Source organism: Selaginella moellendorffii, unplaced genomic scaffold (assembly GCF_000143415.4).
Source record: "Selaginella moellendorffii unplaced genomic scaffold, v1.0 SELMOscaffold_43, whole genome shotgun sequence".
In the NCBI taxonomy this organism is placed as follows: Eukaryota; Viridiplantae; Streptophyta; class Lycopodiopsida; order Selaginellales; family Selaginellaceae; genus Selaginella; species Selaginella moellendorffii.
Genome location: NW_003314304.1, coordinates 1,257,995 through 1,276,245, shown reverse-complemented (window position 1 = coordinate 1,276,245; position 18,251 = coordinate 1,257,995). Strand labels below are relative to the sequence as shown.

The window sequence follows — 18,251 nt, the reverse complement described above, 5'->3', positions numbered from 1 at the left end:
TTCCATTCGGCAGCTTTCTTCTGCCTGGTTGCAAGCTCTGTGAATGAGAATGCTCTGTGAAGTTACAAGATTTTCTTGATTTGTTTCATGAATTCTTTCGTCACTAGTGTGTACGTGTGCTCTGTTGGGTGAATTAAATCCCAGAAAACATAATCACTTGGATTCTTGCACAGCCCGCTCAAGGTATTTTTGTGTGATAGGCAATTGGGGCAACAACCCCCTCCATTCTGGAATCCAAACTTATTTGGGTTCTCCACGTACGATTTGATCAGTGAATAGCCGTCAACAAATGCACCTCTCATCCCTGGGAATTTCTTTGCCACCCCCAAAACAATCGCCCGAGCTTGCCAATTGAATTGTTCTACTAAATCGTTGATCTCTCTCACACAATTTCCATCCGACGTGACAATAGGCACACAGCCTAACGGCCCAAGGCTAGAGTAGACAATCTTCCTGAATCCATATTTATAAAGTTGCTCCAAGCCTTTCTCCAATAACACTAGCATTGCTTCCAAGTCTACATTAGCAAGGTTTTGAAGATTTGCCGCAATGTCATTGCCACCCGAAGATATCACAACCACAAAGTCATTGAGATTCATCATGGGGATCTTGTTGGCTAGCTGTCCAAGTTGTTTTAGCTGCTCATTAAACGACACGACACCCCAGTCTGAGTGAGTAGAATCAAGCAGTCCACTACCGTCTGACGCAAAGTTGATGCTTAGTGGAAGTTGGCTCCCACCTTTCAAGCCCAAGAATGGTTTTGAAAAGGGCAAACCGATCACTTTGTTTATCAGATCTGGTATTAGAAACCCATCGCTACATCTTCCTGATGGCTGGTTATACCTTGTCTTCCCATACGGCACAAAATCACAACGAGAAACAGAGTTCTTCACGTACTTGTTAGTTCCAACATCAAAGATTGAGTCTCCCATGTAGATAGTCCGAAGTTGAGGAACCGACCTCCCATACACGCACGCGCAGAGAGCCAAGATCGCAAACACCAACACTAAAATCTTCGTCATCTCGCCAAAACCTTCACGAGAGAACCTAATACAGAAAGCCCGTTTATATAGTGAAACGAGAAAAAGGTGAACCTACCTTTACAGCTGCGCTTCATGCCTTTTTGGATTAGAAAGAGCCTTGAACAAGTTTTTGTCGCTCTTCTTCTTCTAGCTCGCCAGTAGATGCGATTCACAAGGATTTCTCCATGCCACTCGCATCATTGGCTAGAACAGGGAAATGGAGCTCTCCTTTGCGCAAAGGCGAAGGATTAAGCAAGCAAAGTCAACACTCGATAACCCATAAAAATAACTCTAACGTAAAAAGGCTATAGGGCTTAGGGCTGTGCTGTGGCGATGGAGGCAGTGATAGTCGAGCCGCCCCAGGATGCGACTCCACGTATCGTGTGCTTGCCAGAGCTAGGGAGAGTGCAGGAGCGAGTTGTGCTAATTTTCCATGCAGCTTATCCGGACGTAAGAGATGTGCACCTCTATTCTGTACATCTCGAACTTCTCAAGTTACGCCGATCTCGACTCATGGATCACATTCGAGCATCTCTGGAGCTGTCAACATTCGGTACTCCACGAGCTCTGGAGCTCGCATTCACAAAGTAAGAGTATGTGCATTGTACTTTTCAAAAAAATATCGGTGGTTCTTTTGCAGGATGAATGAAGAGCTGCGGGCTCTGGTAGGATCATCAGATTGCCGGGTATGTGGTAATCTCTCTTCTTGTCAGATGGATTATTGCTGTTTCTGTGAATGTTTACTTTGGTTTTATAGGATTGGTGTGCGCAAAACAGGTCCTTGGTGGTGGTGCTTGGAGACGCACATGTGTATGTATTTGGCCAGGCCCTTGCATTGGTGATACTGTGCCGAAGTGGAAAGGACGAAAAGCTAACCCGTCCAAGTTCTCTCTACCGTCTCAAAAATGCTAGCCCCCCGCAAAGTAGCAGTCAACTTTTTTATTACCACAAGGTACTTACTCTTTTGTTGAAATTTGTTATTCTGAAAGTGTGTGCACACAGGAGCGGCTGACTACGGCAGACACTTACCTAATCGTTGCGTCGAGACACCTAAATTATCACATGGATAGCGATTTTACAAGCGTTTTCACCACTCGGATCGACGCACTTGTGAGTATTGTATGCTTCTGATCCGCAAACGAGATTGTAATGGGCGAACTAGTACAGGGCCTCGAGGAAGCTTGCCGCCAGATTGCCGACGTAGGGTCTGATGATTGCAGGACATTCGCAGTAGTTCCTGTTGGAGAGCTGCTGCGACAGAAAGTGGCCAATGGAGTGACTCAAGAGGTGAGTGGACAGCTACACAGCGCCGCAGAGGACATAGAGGGAAACCCAGTCGATATAAATCCCGAGCCTGCGGACGAATCTGAGTCTGAAGATGAAGATGTGCCTGAAGACCCGGATGAGTCTGAAGACGAACAAGCGATGGAGTTATATGATGTTAGACCCGATGGTTTCCTTCCCCTAGGTACGTACAGTACATCAATTATAGCTATATAACCTTATTTCTGTTTTCAGTCAATGGGAACCCTCAAGTACCCGAACCATTTACCTCTTGCAAGCCCGGACCTCCCAGGGACCCCTGCATAAGAGTGATGGACCTCAAGGTTCAAATCTACCTCTCATTTTGTTTGTTTATCTGAGTTTGTGGTTTGAGATTTAGTGGCTTTTGATCAGGAAAAGGACCTCAAGCTTGTTTGTAAAGTCGGCTCTTGCAAGTTCGTGATTAAAAACGGGGACATAAAAGAGTGGTTTGTAGACGGAAAGAATGACGCTATTGTAGTTCCTGTTGGAGGTCAGATACACAGAGGTAAAGCAAAGGGGTGTTTGGCATTTGACATGAGCTTTTCTCTTTTCAGAAATATGTATTGCTACTGGTTTCTTTACTGGCTTGGATATCATGTAACTGTCTTTCCTCATTTCCTTTTAAAACTTTTAACTGACTTGTTTCTCAGCCCTTCAGGAGGACTGCCAGCACCTAAAATCATTGTTATTCAAGGCCCAAAATACTACAAAGACAGGGACATGGAAGCTGCTGAGTATCTTGGTCTCACTTACAGGTATGCCAGAGTGTGTAGCAAATTTGATACATTGTGCTTTGTCTATTACAGGAACGCTATAACACTTGCTTGCAAGGAGGGCGTTAAGCACATAGCGTTCCCAGCTATCTTGTGCGGATATGGCGGGTTTGTACTCACACCTTACCTCTTGTATACTGAGTTCGCATTGTGTTTCAGGTTTCCTCTGGATAAAGCGGCAAGGATTGCTGTAGAAAGCGTACAAAAGGCACTCAAAATTGCTAAAGTGTCCATTGAGGTAAGCTTCCCTGGATTAGACATGCCTTTGTTATTCTGTGTTCAAAATTGTAGGTTCACTTTGTCATAAAGGACGAACCCACCTGGAGAGACTGGGTAGCTGCAACAGACCTCCTTGCATTTAAGGATTATGATCGTTACATATCTTGTCGGTGCAACAGACCTCCCTTTCCAGTCACTTCTGAAGGCATTCCAACTTTTTTTAGCTGTGATTGAGAATAGGTCATCATTGTCTCGCCACATCCAAGTCAACATCTGATAATCTATCACCTATTGAATATATTGACAGACTAAGCCCAATCATACTTGCATTCAAACAGGTACGATTAAAAAAAACTGCAGTTTAAAACGAGCGAATAATACGGCGTTTAAAACGGCATTTAAACACCAAGAATATTTTAAAGAAAACCCTAAAGAATATGCTTTCTTTTACTTAGATTAGGGTTCATGTAAAATCAGGGTTCGCGGGATCCAGAAGCGCTAAGGTAAGTCCAGGATGGGGGGAGGAAGGCAGCCATGCTGGAGCTGGGCTTATGTTCTAAAACTAAGGCCGACATCTGAGACAAGCCATGAATATGCATGTCGTATAGAAGATCAAGTCCGGGAGTTTGAGGCTTATCAAGCATGATCTTGATAACCTTGAGTTTGAGCCTCAGTGGCAAAGGATCCTTGCACTTCAGGAAGTTGTTGAAGAACCTCTTCAACAACCTAATGATGACAGTGCTAGTGGTGATGATGTTCTAGATTCGGAGGATGAAGATTAGATTAAACCTATATTATATTATGTTAAACTTTGTTTAGTAACAGTTAATTATTTTTTAATTATATTAAAACTGAAAACCACTATACCCATTCGAATAAAAGCTAAACAGGTATTAAACGTTCGATACCCATTCAAATCCAGTTGAGTTCGAATGATCAGATGCAAGTATGAGCTCAATATTGTAAGGGTTTTTAACATTAGCAAGTGCAAATTAACAATATAAATTTCTTATCACCAATGTCAAATATGCTAGGCTAAATTATAATTTAGGATTTCTTTCTTTAGTGCCCTTTTGGTCTAAATGCATATATATTAATTAGTTTCTTAATTAGCTCAAGTGGAGATTGATAAAGAGTCTAATAATACTAACCTTTTTGCCATTATGACAGTAAAAGAAGAATATTCAAAAAGTCTTACTAACAGACAACTTTTGATACTATTTATGATATGTTCTCTCCCCTTTAAAAAGATTGACATTCTTATTGATGCACACTTGAGACTATTGCCAAAGGAACAACTCTAGAAAAAATTCATGATATTCATATTTTGTGAGAAATGCATTAAGTTAAATAGGTTATATTGTTGATAATCATTGCCAAATAGAATAGAATGGCATATAATTATTAGCAATAATAATTATTTATAATATTTAATAAGGATAATCAACTATCCCAGATGATCAAGAACCAAAAACTCAAAGAAGTTTATAACTAAATTCTATATAATAACAATCATAAGTGTCATACTGACTAACTTCAATGTTTAAAAAGAAATCATAATATAACCTATAATTTCCACCTTAGCAAATTCACAGGCCAAAACTTCATAATGCAAAAGCTAATAAAGAGTATATCTATATTAATTTAAAAGCCATGCTCAACAAGTGATCATGAAACCATCTTTTATAAATTTTAACATATAACACACTTTATAACAAGTGCAATGAGAATCATCAATAATCAATAATTTCAAACTCAAACCAAAAAGGATCTAACAAGTTTAGTATTAATCACTAATTCTTCATTTTGCAAAACTAGCTAATTAAGTCACTTTTCAAAGAAAAGGCAAAACTCAACCCTACTAAAAACTTTCATCTATAATATAGCTAACCCAACTTACCACTCAATTTATTAAATGTCAATATAATTGCTAACTAGCAAATGCATGAATATTAACAACATAAAGCTACAACCAAATCACCAATATTATCTTTGTCAAAACTTGTGAAGCAAATTATCAATTTCCAATGAGGCTTAATTAATCACTAACTATCTGAATAATTATAGATCAAAAATTTATCTTTTGCAATATATTTATGAAGAAATATCTCATTTCACTCTAATATCAACTCTACCAATGTTAATGTCAAGGTTTTAACATTGACATAAGCATGCACTTGTCAAGCTCATCAATGTAATGCATGTGCAGCCCAAAACATCTAAGGGCATCACAAATCTATTATTGCTTCAAACTTCTATCCACCAAAAGTAAATAGCCTCCCTAAGAAGCTAGCTTGGAGAAACACTAGTTACTAGGTTGAGGTCTAATTTGTTAATAAAATTAACCAAACAAATCACTTCACCAACTAAGAAATTACCACCTATAGAATCAAGAAAGAGCTCTTAATGTATTAATTCTTACTATGGCTAAACTTAGTAAGTTTCTTCATCAAACCACAAGCTTCACTCCAAATAATACCCTTCCATCAATTCCTTTAAGTTTTAGCTTTGCAACCATACTCCTCTTGGAACTCAAAGACTTTGATTTTTCATGAGGTGATGGCGTTGTCATCCAAATAACATCTGCCAATCCCTAATCATCATCATCTATGGTTAAGACTAAAATGGTATTTAATCGTATTTGAGCTCCTAATTTTCATTCTTGATTAATAAAAGCATCATGTAGTGCATGTGATCATGGGATGAGATTTGGATATACTGTCATCGTGGATCCTTAGAACCTTAGGGGATAAATGGGGATAAAATAGCCACTAAGGGCTCTCTCATTAAGTAATTGCTCCTTTTCCAGTTGGCTTAAGGGGAGAGAGATAAGGTGCGTTATAGTTGGTATCGGAACAAATGGCACGGGTTCGATTCCCATTGATTAGTGGTTACTTAAAAATATAATATACCCTTGAGTAAGATATATTTTTACCCCTAAATTTGAAATTGTACATATTGGGCGTCCTTCCTCTTGTGTGAACCTCAAACGGATTTGCAAAAAAATCCAGACTTGGGTTTGCAAATCTAGACTTGGGAATCTTCATTGTGCCTCGGCCACCCCCACCCCGCCCTCTTGCATCTCAAATCTGGGAATATTTTCAACGACTGGACGAAGTATCCATGGACGAAAGTATCCACCGTGGGACTGCAGTATGGGTGGATGACTAGTTGCCTCACATGGAATACGGCATGGAATACAGACGAAGGTATCCACCATGGGACTACGGTACGGGTGGATGACTAGTTGCTTCATATGGAATACGGACGAAAGTATCTACCGTGGGACTGCAGTACGGGAAATGGAGGTGTTGGTTCCCCTTGGCTCAATAGGGGGTTGTTAGTCAATAGTCAATAGTCAATGAGGACATTGACATCTCTAAAGGGGGGTGAAAGGGGGGGTGAGTGTAGCGCATGTGATCATGGGATGAAATTTAGATATACTGTCACCATGGATCCTTGAAACCTTGGGGGATAAATGGGGATAAAATAACCATTAAGGGCTCTTTCATTAAGCAATTGCCCCTTTTCCAGTTGACTTAAGGGGAGAGAAATAAGGTGTGCTACACATCCTCAGCAAATGCTTAAGAATTTCATCTCTAACAATAGAGTACAAATGCCCCTAATTGTCCCTACTAATCATTACTCATATCTTGGAGAGTACAAATGCCCCCAATTGTCCCTACTAATCATTACTCATATCTTGGAGACCAACACAACAAGATCAGAGTCCTATTACATTATTCCATACTAATGTATTTAGAGTATAAGTCTGTTTTGAGCACTTTAATTTTTTCAAAATAACATTGTCGACTCCACACCCTAGCCAGTAAAGATCAAATTAGCATCATTGACTCATAGAATGGGGTGACTAGTGCATACAGGGAAACCATTCATCTTGTCTTGAGATCCAAATGAGCTTTTTCAACTATAATAACATGTTATTAGAATTAGAATTACTATAGCTATTGGCACTAGACTTGCCCTCTAATGAATCTTCCTTAAGAGATTTATATTATACTCATTCCAATTACCAAATTTTGAAAGCCCGATATTATTATTTATTGTCAGTACCTCCCAATGTCAGAATTGGATAATTCGTGCGTTTGCTACCTTCCCTGGATGTGGTAGCTATGTCTCAAAATCAAACCCTAATTCCCTATTACCTATCACCACTATGATAGCCATCAAAAGTTGATAGGGCAGAAATTTAATTTAAGTATCACTGACACGAGGACCATAATGCTTTATTTCGTTAAAGTGGGACTTTTCATTATCCCACTTATGGTGTGTGGCCACATGCCATTTTTATAATAACAATAAAAAATTGAAGTTTTAACTTTATAATTTATAAATTAAAAACTTTTCATATGATTTTGTGTTATAATATTGTGAAATATAAAAAAATAAATTAAAAAACTGATAGAAATATTAATAAATATTAATTAAGTACTAGGAAATGGCATGTGGACACATGCTAATTAATGTCCCACTTTACTGAATAAGTCCCACTTTAACGAAATAAAGCATCATATGATTTAACAAGTTATCATGAACCACTGAGAATATAAATGAGCACACATTAGTCTTGAATCTAGTAAGTGCATCCCTTCTGAAAGTCAGGACTCTTTACACATATTAGTTATAGAATTACTATAGTTATCTGAGTAGTAAGGTACTATCAAATAAACTATTATTGATTTAATAAGCCATTCACAATTTCACAATATAAAACAATTTATATTTATACATTCATGGCTTAATCTTTGAGACAGACATATGACTACTAGTAAGATCAACTAAGTAGTTAATGCAAAGCACATATGTCCTAGCACCCAAAGATGGAGTAAAGGCAATGTATAACCAGTATGGCATAGTTGTAAGGTTCATATTTCAAGTGCCAAGGGGTAGCCAAAGCCCTCAATAGCTGAGTGAAGCTTATGCACAATAAGAACATAGGCACACAGCCTTTACTCATTTTGGCTGGACTTGGACTTGACCTTGGCTATCCTCTACTTGAGCATCAATCCAAAAATAATAATTGAGCTATTATGAAACCTTTTTATGATGCAATTTCATAAGGTTTCTCATGCCCTTAGATCTTACTATATTTGAAATATAGACACAAGAGCATACTTGTGTGGTTAACATACTAACATAGTCTTGCTCATGCTTTGGATGATAAAAAATTGGATTACCTTGTGCTCACACAACTACTACCATTTTTTTAACTCTATGCTAACATATGTTACTTACTTGATTCTTATCATAAAACACATGCAAGTGTACTTTATCCTATTGACATTAAACATTTGGAAGTGCTTGGTATGTTGCTACAAAAAATTCATAAACTTCTGGGACACCCACAAACAAAAAAAGTTTGTAATGAAGATCTTAAGAAAGAAAAATTAGAATTTTGTTGTGGGCATTATAGCAAATGTAGTTATAATTGACACATATACACTATACCAACTTGAAGTTTTAAAACTTTTTATTAATTTCTCATCATTTTTTAGCCATAAGCATTTTTATATTTATTTTTTATTAATATTTTTTTATTTTTATAAAAAAAATTTATACTTCACATTTTTGCAAACTTTAAACAATTTTAAAACTTCCACATCATATATATGATAATAATACAGACATAAGAATGAGCCAAGTAAAGGCGTGTGTCTCTCTTCATACTTGCTTTGTAGAGCTTGACTTTGTATCTCCAGGACCCTGGCTCAAAAGAATTGCGACAAGGAGCATGAGAAAGTAGCGACCTCGATCACGCCTATTTCTGGACTGGTCAAAGTATTAAGTGTTGAGAACCGGTTTGTCTCTTGACTCGAGAGTTACCTGGTTAATTTGAGTTGCATGATATAAATATATGTGAAGATCCACTTGCGCCTTACCGGGAGGATCACGTCCTTGGCATGTCCCCAAACGCTACCTTGGCTGAAGCAGACACTGCAAGGCCACAGCCATGCAGAGTATAAGATCGATAGAAACTCTTTGAAAAAACTTAAGTAAAAAGCATCTTGCCTCTGGAGGAACTTGTCAAAGCAGCTTGAGAATTAGAAGAAAACTTTCCGGAATGAAGATTGACACTAAAATATCAAACTGAAACCAACGTTGGAAAAGCAAGAAAGATAAAGCAAGTGTTACCTGTATGAAGTCTAGATATATTGATTCGATAGAAAATCGACAATAAAATGATTTACAATTAGAAAATATACTAGATAGAGCTCAAAGTACCTCTAGTGTCAGTGTCTTTCTCTCACATTTTTCTTTTCTAAGGAAGAAGTTTTATCCTAGTCTGTTGTAATGCCTGAAATCCAATCCACAGATATTTGTTGATACTACTTAAATCTAATTAACATGGTACGCTCTCACCACCAGCAGCTAGCACATACCGGACAGTATGCGTTTGGGAGCTCTTCCAGGTAGACGCTGCTAGGAAATTATCTGAAAATCGAAAATCAGACGCATTCATCTCAGGCAGGACAAGGAAAGTCATGGAAGAAGAAGTGCACTGATCTAATAAGCAATGCTAAGAGAGGGGTATGATACCAGAAATTCATGGCCGTCCAAGGTATGATCAAGATCAGCTACAAGCTCGATGAAATGCCCGTGATCCTGTCCCTGCCGCTCCCTACCCTAGCTAGATCCAAAGAGAAACGCTCCTTTGGGGGTCATGAGCAATCGGAAGAAACTGAAGTTCGCGAGTATGAAGTGTTCTTATGGTTTGCAGTTCCCTGTTCTTTGTTGTTTATCAAGCTTGCAGGGAGGCCTTGCACACGACGAGTTCTTGATCATGTTCCTGCATGATTGAATCAAGGTCAATTTTTCCCCAGCTTAATTTTCATTGTGAAGACTTGGGGATGGAGCGGAACAGAGGGGAGGCGCCCGTGAGCCCTAATCCTTGTCAAGCAACAAGACAGAAACTGTTTCGAAGACCAAAAAAACGACAGGAATGCTTCTTCTTCGTTTTTTGTTTTGGAGGGGTTCTCCTCAAAGAGGAAATCCCCAAGAGAGGGCTGGGTAGCTGGTCTTCGATCCTGCTTGTTAGTAGTTTCACACAATCGAAAATCCTACATCTAAGTGTGGGGCAGCCGGGGGCTTCGATTCCCCGACTTCCTCTCGCTTTGGCCGCCTCAACGTACTGTACAAAACAGTAGCGACAGCCCAGAACGAATACTGAGTAGCCACGTTGAGAATGGGCACCCCACCAGTGTGCATTTTGATGGTTTGAGAAAAACATAACGCCTCCTCCCACGCCGCCTCCTCCCAGCGCCGCCGCCAACAGCAAAACCAGCCCTCTCAAAACTTACCCTAAACACTAGCCTTTAGATATATTTACACAGCATCCTAACAGTCAGATTAGCTGATCCGATGGCTATGAATTGTTTAAATCTAAGCTAACTAAAAATGCATGGTTAAATAAAGAAACTCATTAAAGTAAATGCGATAGTAGAGCAAAGTCTAATCGTATTAATTTTAAGGCGGATTTTTTTTTTACTTTTAATATTCCTTTTCTTTAACTTTTTAATTTCACCTAAAACACCATCTATTAAATTATATTTGAGGTTTTGAACGATCCCAGAGACGTTGCAACCACCCTCATATGCCTGTGTGCCAGCTTGCCAAGACCATCGTCGTGCAAAGTAGCTATACCCATGGCAGATACCTCTTCCCATTTTGGAAACATCTCAAGCATCGGATGCGGTTGGATGTTCCATAGTCACAACAACATGCTTGTCCTTCTCCATTTTCGACATGTTGCAGTCGATGCGTTGATTGAACATGCTCCAATGAGTTCCATGATGGCATCCTGCAGTTTAAGCTTGTTTGGACAATGAAAGAAAGCTGGAAGAATGGGAAAGTGAAATCATTCTCGGTAACTCCAACCCCAGGCCACCTCATCGTCAGGAGTGTTTCCAGACGTTTGCAAGCTTGTCCGAGGCTCAAAAGCCTTGCCTTGAGTGCACCTCTCGATCAGCTGTGCAACCGAGTAGAGAGACTCCCGGAACGAACCATGCTTCTTGCGTGTAACTCCACTTGAAGTAATTTGAAGAAGCTAGCTGGTCATTCTCCAATTCTAGAGAGCTCCTTCTCCCGAGCAATCACCCCAGTTTTCACATATGTAAGATCCTCCTGTTCCTGGGAAACAAATGGGTTGGCACTTGCCGGAAAAGAAATAACTTCTGGAATCGCCTCCAAGTCAGGAGGTTCTTCACACAGCAGCCTTCGATTTGCATCGTCCCACAGTCAAAAGAAGATCTGGGATTTAGTAACTAGAAGCCCTATCCCATGTGCCCAAAGCTCTTCGCTTATCACTTCCCTGGCCTCCACATCCTCAAATGTCTGCTAGGAGACACTAGATAAACATGGCAACAACTACAGAGAAGATTAGCATGGTCCCTTAATGGAGAAATGGTGTGAAGTGTTTTTTCCTTGCTCCCATGTAGACTTGCATATCCAGGATCGTCAACTAGCTCCGGCCTTGGACCTCTCGAGCTGCGGCACGCACACCCGAAACGCCGAGACTGTCACCTCCTTCGCCGAGTACACTCAACCTTTGATTGATTTCCTCAGCAAAGTGCAAGACAAGGTGAGTGGCAAATGATTGAGAAGTACAAACGCGAGCGACAGTGACGGCCGCTCTCTCAGTCTCTTGTTCTCCGCGAGAAAAATTCTCTGGAACAGTTTCTGACGCTCTCTTTCGTTTGATGCTACAGGTTGTGCTCGTCGGCCACAGCTTGGGAGGGGTGAGCGTGGTCCACGCCTCGGAACAGTTCCCGGAGAGGGTTGCGGTGTCGGTATACATCGCCGCTGCCATGTTTCCAGTGGGACTACAAACGCAGGAGGCCGAAATCAATTTGGTAAGCGAGCTGCTCTTTCTTTCTTCTTTGTTTTTCACCCCCAAGTTTTAATGCAATTGCTGTGGTCCTTGCTGTTTCAAGGTGCGCGCAACAGAGTCTTTCCCTGACAAGATGCACTTTACATTCGCAAATGGAGTCGAAAACGGACCGACGACTGTCATGGTCTGGAAGGATTTTGTCTGTGAGGCGTTTTATCATCTCTCACCAGCAGAGGTACTTACTTCTTTATACATTGCCTTTTATCCCTTCTCTCTCTCGAGTACTGCTTGCCACTTATAGCCCGATAGCTATGGTTTCTTTCTAGCTTTACTTTCAGGACGTTGCGCTCACGTCGATTCTCTTGAGGCCTTCACCAATCGTGGCGGTGTCCAAGGTAAACTTTAGCACTTCTAAGAGAGGCTATGGATCCGTGCCAAGGGTGTACGTAAAGACGGAGAAGGACAGGTCGTTTAGCCCCAAAGAGCAGCACATTGCTGTGACCAAGAGCTTGACGGACAAGGTCTACAGCATAGAGTACCATTCTCCTTTCTTCTCAGCTCAAGAGTTGCATTAACTTCTGCTCCAGATTGTGGCAGACTTCTGTCAATGAAAACAAAAATTTTTATTCAAAGAAAAAAATATAATATATTTTGATTTTAGATCAAAACTGGAATGTTTGTTATTGAAAATTTCATGCTAGTTTCCAGATTTCTGGTGTCTCAATTTAAAAGTTGTGATTTTATCCGTTCACATAAGCCCTACAAAACGATTCCTAAAGCTCCATAAACTGAAACTAGTGTTTACTATTAATTTTCTCACTTATCACTACATGTTTACATCAAAGTTGGCTGCAGATCATATATAACTTTCTTTCAACTCCTGCAAAGCTCTGCCCAGAAAGACAAAAGTGACAAGCTCCGCCGGAGCTCCGCCAGAGCTCTCCATTGCAAGATCTCAAGCGAGAGCGCTCACTGGACAAGAAATGGCTCCGATCGACTGCGCATGAAAATGCTCTACCAATCTCACGATTCAGTTACTGAGAGGGATTTAGATGGATGGGATGGGAGAAGTTGGATGGGACAGCTGAAGATTGGGAGGAAGATATGAAATCTAGCAGCCATGGGAGATCTTGGCCCCGCAAATCTCAAAACTAAGAAGCAAGTTTTTTTTTCGCCAGTTATAATAAAGAAGACTTGCTTACAATTTAACAGCAGTTAGCTCTGCGGTCGGACTTGATTTCGGCTCAGGCTCAAGCGAAACACGCTGAGAAACAGCGACCGGATCGAGCGGAACAAGGTGCTGGCGAGAGGGGAGGCGCCCGTGAGCCCTAATCCTTGTCAAGCAACAAGACAGAAACTGTTTCGAAGACCAAAAAAACGACAGGAATGCTTCTTCTTCGTTTTTTGTTTTGGAGGGGTTCTCCTCAAAGAGGAAATCCCCAAGAGAGGGCTGGGTAGCTGGTCTTCGATCCTGCTTGTTAGTAGTTTCACACAATCGAAAATCCTACATCTAAGTGTGGGGCAGCCGGGGGCTTCGATTCCCCGACTTCCTCTCGCTTTGGCCGCCTCAACGTACTACAAAACAGTAGCGACAGCCCAAAACGAATACTGAGTAGCCACGTTGAGAATGGGCACCCCACCAGTGTGCATTTTGATGGTTTGAGAAAAACATAACGCCTCCTCCCACGCCGCCTCCTCCCACGCCGCCTCCTCCCAGCGCCGCCGCCAACAGCAAAACCAGCCCTCTCAAAACTTACCCTAAACACTAGCCTTTAGATATATTTACACAGCATCCTAACCGTCAGATTAGCTGATCCGATGGCTGTGAATTGTTTAAATCTAAGCATGTATGGTTAAATAAAGAAACTCATTAAAGTAAATGCGATAGTAACTATTAACTCATAAAGGTTGGAGCAAAGTCTAATCGTATTAATTTTAAGGCGGACATTTTTTTACTTTTAATATTCCTTTTCTTTTAACTTTTTAATTTCACCTAAAACACCATTTATTAAATTATATTTGAAGTTTAGAACAATCCCAGAGACATTGCAATGACCCTCATATGCCTGTGTGCCAGCTTGCCAAGACCATTGTCGTGCAAAGTAGCTATACCCACGGCAAATATCTTTTTCCCATTTTGGAAGCATTTCAAGAATCAGATGCGCTTGGACGTTCCATAGACACAACAACATGCTTGTCCTTCTCCATTTTCAACATGTTGCAGTTGGTGCGTTGATTGAACATGCTCCAATGAGTTCCATGATGGCATCCTGCAATTTAAGATTTGACGCACTCATTCTGGACAATGAAAGAAAGCTGGAAGAATGGGAAAGTGAAATCATTCTTGGTAACTCCAACCCCAGGCCACCTCATCGTCAGGAGTGTTTCCAGACGTTTGCAAGCTTGTCCGAGGCTCAAAAGCCTTGCCTTGAGTGCACCTCTCGATCAGCTGTGCAACCGAGTAGAGAGACTCCCGGAATGAACCATGCTTCTTGCGTGTAACTCCACTTGAGGCATTTCTCGAGATTGAAAAGTAATTTGAAGAAGCTAGCTGGTCGTTCTCCAATTCTAGAGAGCGAGCAATCACCCCAGTTTTCACATATGTAAGATCCTCCTGTTCCTGGGAAACAAATGGGTTGGCACTTGCCGGAAAAGAAATAACTTCTGGAATCGCCTCCAAGTCAGGAGGTTCTTCACACAGCAGCCTTCGATTTGCATCGTCCCACAGTCAAAAGAAGATCTGGGATTTAGTAACTAGAAGCCCTATCCCATGTGCCCAAAGCTCTTCGCTTATCACTTCCCTGAGGAGGCACCAGATAAACATGGCAACAACTACATGGTCCCTTAATGGAGAAATGGTGCAAACTGTTTTGTCCTTGCTCCCATGTAGACTTGCAGATCCATCTTGTTCGCATTCATGTATCCTTGTTGGTTTCTTCTTTGGATTTCTTGTTTATGCTAAGCCTTGGGGAGCATTTGTCTTTTATTCGAGAAAATGAATGGTTGCCAAGGGCAGCCCAATACGAATCCTGATTAGAATCTATTGAGTCCTTACCATCAAACCCAAGTTTTGTTAAGCAGATCATGGCATAAAATGGCAGTTCAGCTTCCCTGTTTAAGTTGCATGGTTGATTCATAAAAGTAAATATGGGGTAAATAATAGTAACTATTAACTCATAAAGGTTGAACAAAGTTTTAATTTTAATTTAAAGGCAGATCATATACCTTTTCTTTTAACTTTTTAATTTCTATTAAATTATATTTGAACTTTTCAATGCTAGCATCTACAGTCATGGTTGTCCTCCATTTTTGACATGTTGCAATCGTTGTGTGCATGCCCACATTGATCAAACAACACTCCAATGAGTTCCACAACAGCATCTTGCAATTTAAGCTCACTGAACCAAACCAAATGGAGTAATGTCGAACCAAACCAAATGGAGCAATGAAGATTTGATAAGCACTCTTAAGGGACAGTTTCATTCCAGCTGATAAGCAAGCAGCAAGAAGAATGGGAAAGTGAAGCTATTCTCAATAGGAGTGTTTCCAGTCGTTTGTAAGCTTGTTTGATGCTCAAAGTCTTGCCTTGAGTGCACCTCTCTATCAGCTGCTCCACTGAGTAAAGAGCTCTTGGAACGAGCCATTCTTCTTGCGAATGCATCATATTTCATTATTTACTTAAAATAAAATTTGTTAAAAAAAATAGTATTATCAAGTTTGGACAGTTATATATGTAGAAAATTCTTATTAGAAAATGAATATAATTACTAAAGTCTTCAGATTATAATACTTACTAGTTGAAATAGCCAATGCTATAGATAACTCTAACAACAAAAACAAAGGTAAGCATCTCTGAAACTCCTCCTCTTGTCTTCCAAAGTACGATCCAAGAAAGAATGCTAGAAAGGGCATGTAAAATGTAGCAGTATATTTTAAATAATTTACTGCAGTTTTCTTTGGATTTGTTTTTGTTGTTAGAGTTATCTAACAATTCTTTTTTAATGTTCTTTTTGCAATAACAATTGGTTGTGAAAAAAATATGCAGATCAGTGTCTTATGAGGAGGAGGAAAGTGTCTTTGCAAACAAAGGTTTCAATAACTACTTTGGCTTTTGCAAAATTTTTTGTGGAAATTTTGCAAATTATCTCTGCGAACGCTCTATGTTGTGAAGTCTTGTAAGCTGGTTGTCATGTCCATACATGCGATCAGGTGTCGCATGCTGCTGTGCAAATCAGGCAAAATCAGGCAAAGTGTTAGGAAGAAATATGCTGAAGTCGAAGTTGCTGAAGACGAAATTGTTGATGACGAAGTTGCTGAAGTCGAAGTTGCTGAAGTAGAAGTTGTTGTAGTAGACGTTGCTGTAGTAGTTGTTGTTGAAGAATCTTGATCGCTAAGGAAAGCAATTGTTGATGATATCTGACGTCGCCTGAAGTTGTAGCTGTCGTTGTTGTTAAAGTAGTCGCCTATTGCTGATGTAGACTAATGTTGGTGATGATTGTTGATGTCGCCAGATATCTGAAGCCAGAAATGAAGGCGAATTGATCACTTGAAATCATTCTCAAAGTCGATGCCTGAAGTCGCAGTTGAAGACCGTTGAGGAAGAGCCAAAGTTGATGAAGAAAGGTGAAATCTTGTGCGCCGTGATGAGATGAACAAATGGGCAGTCTGGAAATTCTCGAATTTTTGGAAATTTGCCCGATTTTGACGACCCTAGTGCAAAACAGGGGAGTTGAGCGAATTGGTGAAAAAGAAAGGTGGCGCCGTGGAATTCGCCCAGCAGAATGAAGAATTGTGGGTAGCAGAGGAGGGAGAAGACATTGCTGAAGCGAATTGAAAAAGAAAACCTGTAATTGCACAGAAAAACAGAGGATTGTCTGAAATTTCCTTAAGGGCCAATCATTGAAACGAAAATTGAAGAAATTCAAGGGAATTGAGGAGAGAAATCCATGAGCGCTGTGAAGAGGGGAACGGGGAACACCGTGGTCGCCAAAATGGAATGGGTGATTTCCACTCCAAGGGAAGAAATTGCAGGGAGAGAAAAAGAATGAATTGCTCAGGAAAGACTTATGCAGGAGGAAGATTACAGATGCAGAAGGATGCGAATGCTCTAGGGTAGTCTCTGTCTCTACCCTAACTACCTATATCAGCGGTTATAACTCCCGCTTACATAATGCGCCTGAAGTTAGGCGTGCCTAATGTTAGGCGTGCCTGAGGTTAGGCATGCCTGATGCTAGGGGTGCCTAATGCTACCTTCAGTAAGGCATCAGGCGGAAGTCTGCCTGATACCTGCTTGCCTGAGCTCCTAAAAATGCTATTTTCAGTAACTAATCCATGCTGACGTGACAAAACTCGCGGGAGCCGTGATATGACCTTATCACGAGAACGGTGATGTCGCGGGACTGCAGAGCTGAGGCTCTCAAAAGTTGCCCTAGTAAAGCAATTTCAAGTGCCGAGTAAGTGGCTACCAGCACAGAAGGCGCTGACGTAGCATAAGTGTTGCAGTCGTGCATGGTTATTTTATCAAGTCCTAGAAGCTGCTGATGTGGCAGGAATCGTGAAAGGTGCTGATGTGGCAGGACTTGGGATGTTTGGTGGTTTTCTGCTAATATCACGAGCAGTGCTGACGTGGCAAGAGTCGCGAGTAACACTGAAGTGGCAACTCGCGAAAGATGCTGACGAGGCAGGAGTTGCGAATATCGCTGATGTGGCAGAACTCGCAAAAAATGCTGAAGTGGAGTCACGAGTAACGCTGACGTAGCAGGAGTGCTGATGTGGCAGGAGTCCTAATGTGGCAAGACTCAAAGGGTAAGTTACCAAGGAGACCCAAATCATTAGTTAGTGGCAAACCAGTAAAATACTGACGTGTCAGGACTCCCTCCTGGGGGAAGGTATAGGGGACCAACCTCTACTTTAAAAGTGGAGAGAAACTCCCACCCAAAAACTGGAAATAGATTTCTAGTTTCTGAAGGAGAGTCAGACAAGCTGTGAAGAGGAGCTTTGGCTAAGGTGGAGTCAGGCAGGCTGTAAAGAGGAACTCTAACTAAGGTCGAGTCGGTTGGGAGACTCTAGGTGTTGAAGCCTCAT

General features: G+C 40.8%; 4 protein-coding genes across 4 annotated transcripts; 3 read left to right on the top strand and 1 right to left on the bottom strand.

Annotated features, from left to right (window-relative positions):
• Positions 1-62: 62 nt before the first annotated feature.
• On the bottom strand, positions 63-1,022 carry LOC9647345 (GDSL esterase/lipase 6). Its single transcript, XM_002979960.1, has one exon. It carries the CDS (start codon positions 1,020-1,022, stop codon positions 63-65), a length of 960 nt encoding a protein of 319 aa, XP_002980006.1.
• A 333-nt stretch (positions 1,023-1,355) lies between these two features.
• LOC112349848 lies at positions 1,356-1,993 on the top strand. Its single transcript, XM_024684975.1, has 4 exons — positions 1,356-1,609; positions 1,663-1,708; positions 1,780-1,940; positions 1,975-1,993. Exons 1-4 carry the CDS (start codon positions 1,356-1,358, stop codon positions 1,991-1,993), a joined length of 480 nt encoding a protein of 159 aa, XP_024540743.1.
• A 368-nt stretch (positions 1,994-2,361) lies between these two features.
• Positions 2,362-3,575, top strand: LOC9647344 (macro domain-containing protein in gbd 3'region). The gene is made up of 8 exons (XM_024685086.1): positions 2,362-2,490; positions 2,541-2,629; positions 2,700-2,832; positions 2,882-2,924; positions 2,978-3,082; positions 3,134-3,208; positions 3,260-3,338; positions 3,392-3,575. Exons 1-8 carry the CDS (start codon positions 2,448-2,450, stop codon positions 3,551-3,553), a joined length of 729 nt encoding a protein of 242 aa, XP_024540854.1. The 5' UTR covers positions 2,362-2,447; the 3' UTR covers positions 3,554-3,575.
• Positions 3,576-12,144: 8,569 nt separating this feature from the next.
• On the top strand, positions 12,145-13,499 carry LOC9647343 (methylesterase 18). The gene is made up of 4 exons (XM_024684974.1): positions 12,145-12,189; positions 12,271-12,402; positions 12,506-12,688; positions 13,380-13,499. The coding sequence occupies exons 1-4, from the start codon at positions 12,145-12,147 to the stop codon at positions 13,497-13,499; spliced, it is 480 nt and encodes a 159-aa protein (XP_024540742.1).
• The last annotated feature ends 4,752 nt before the right edge of the window (positions 13,500-18,251 follow it).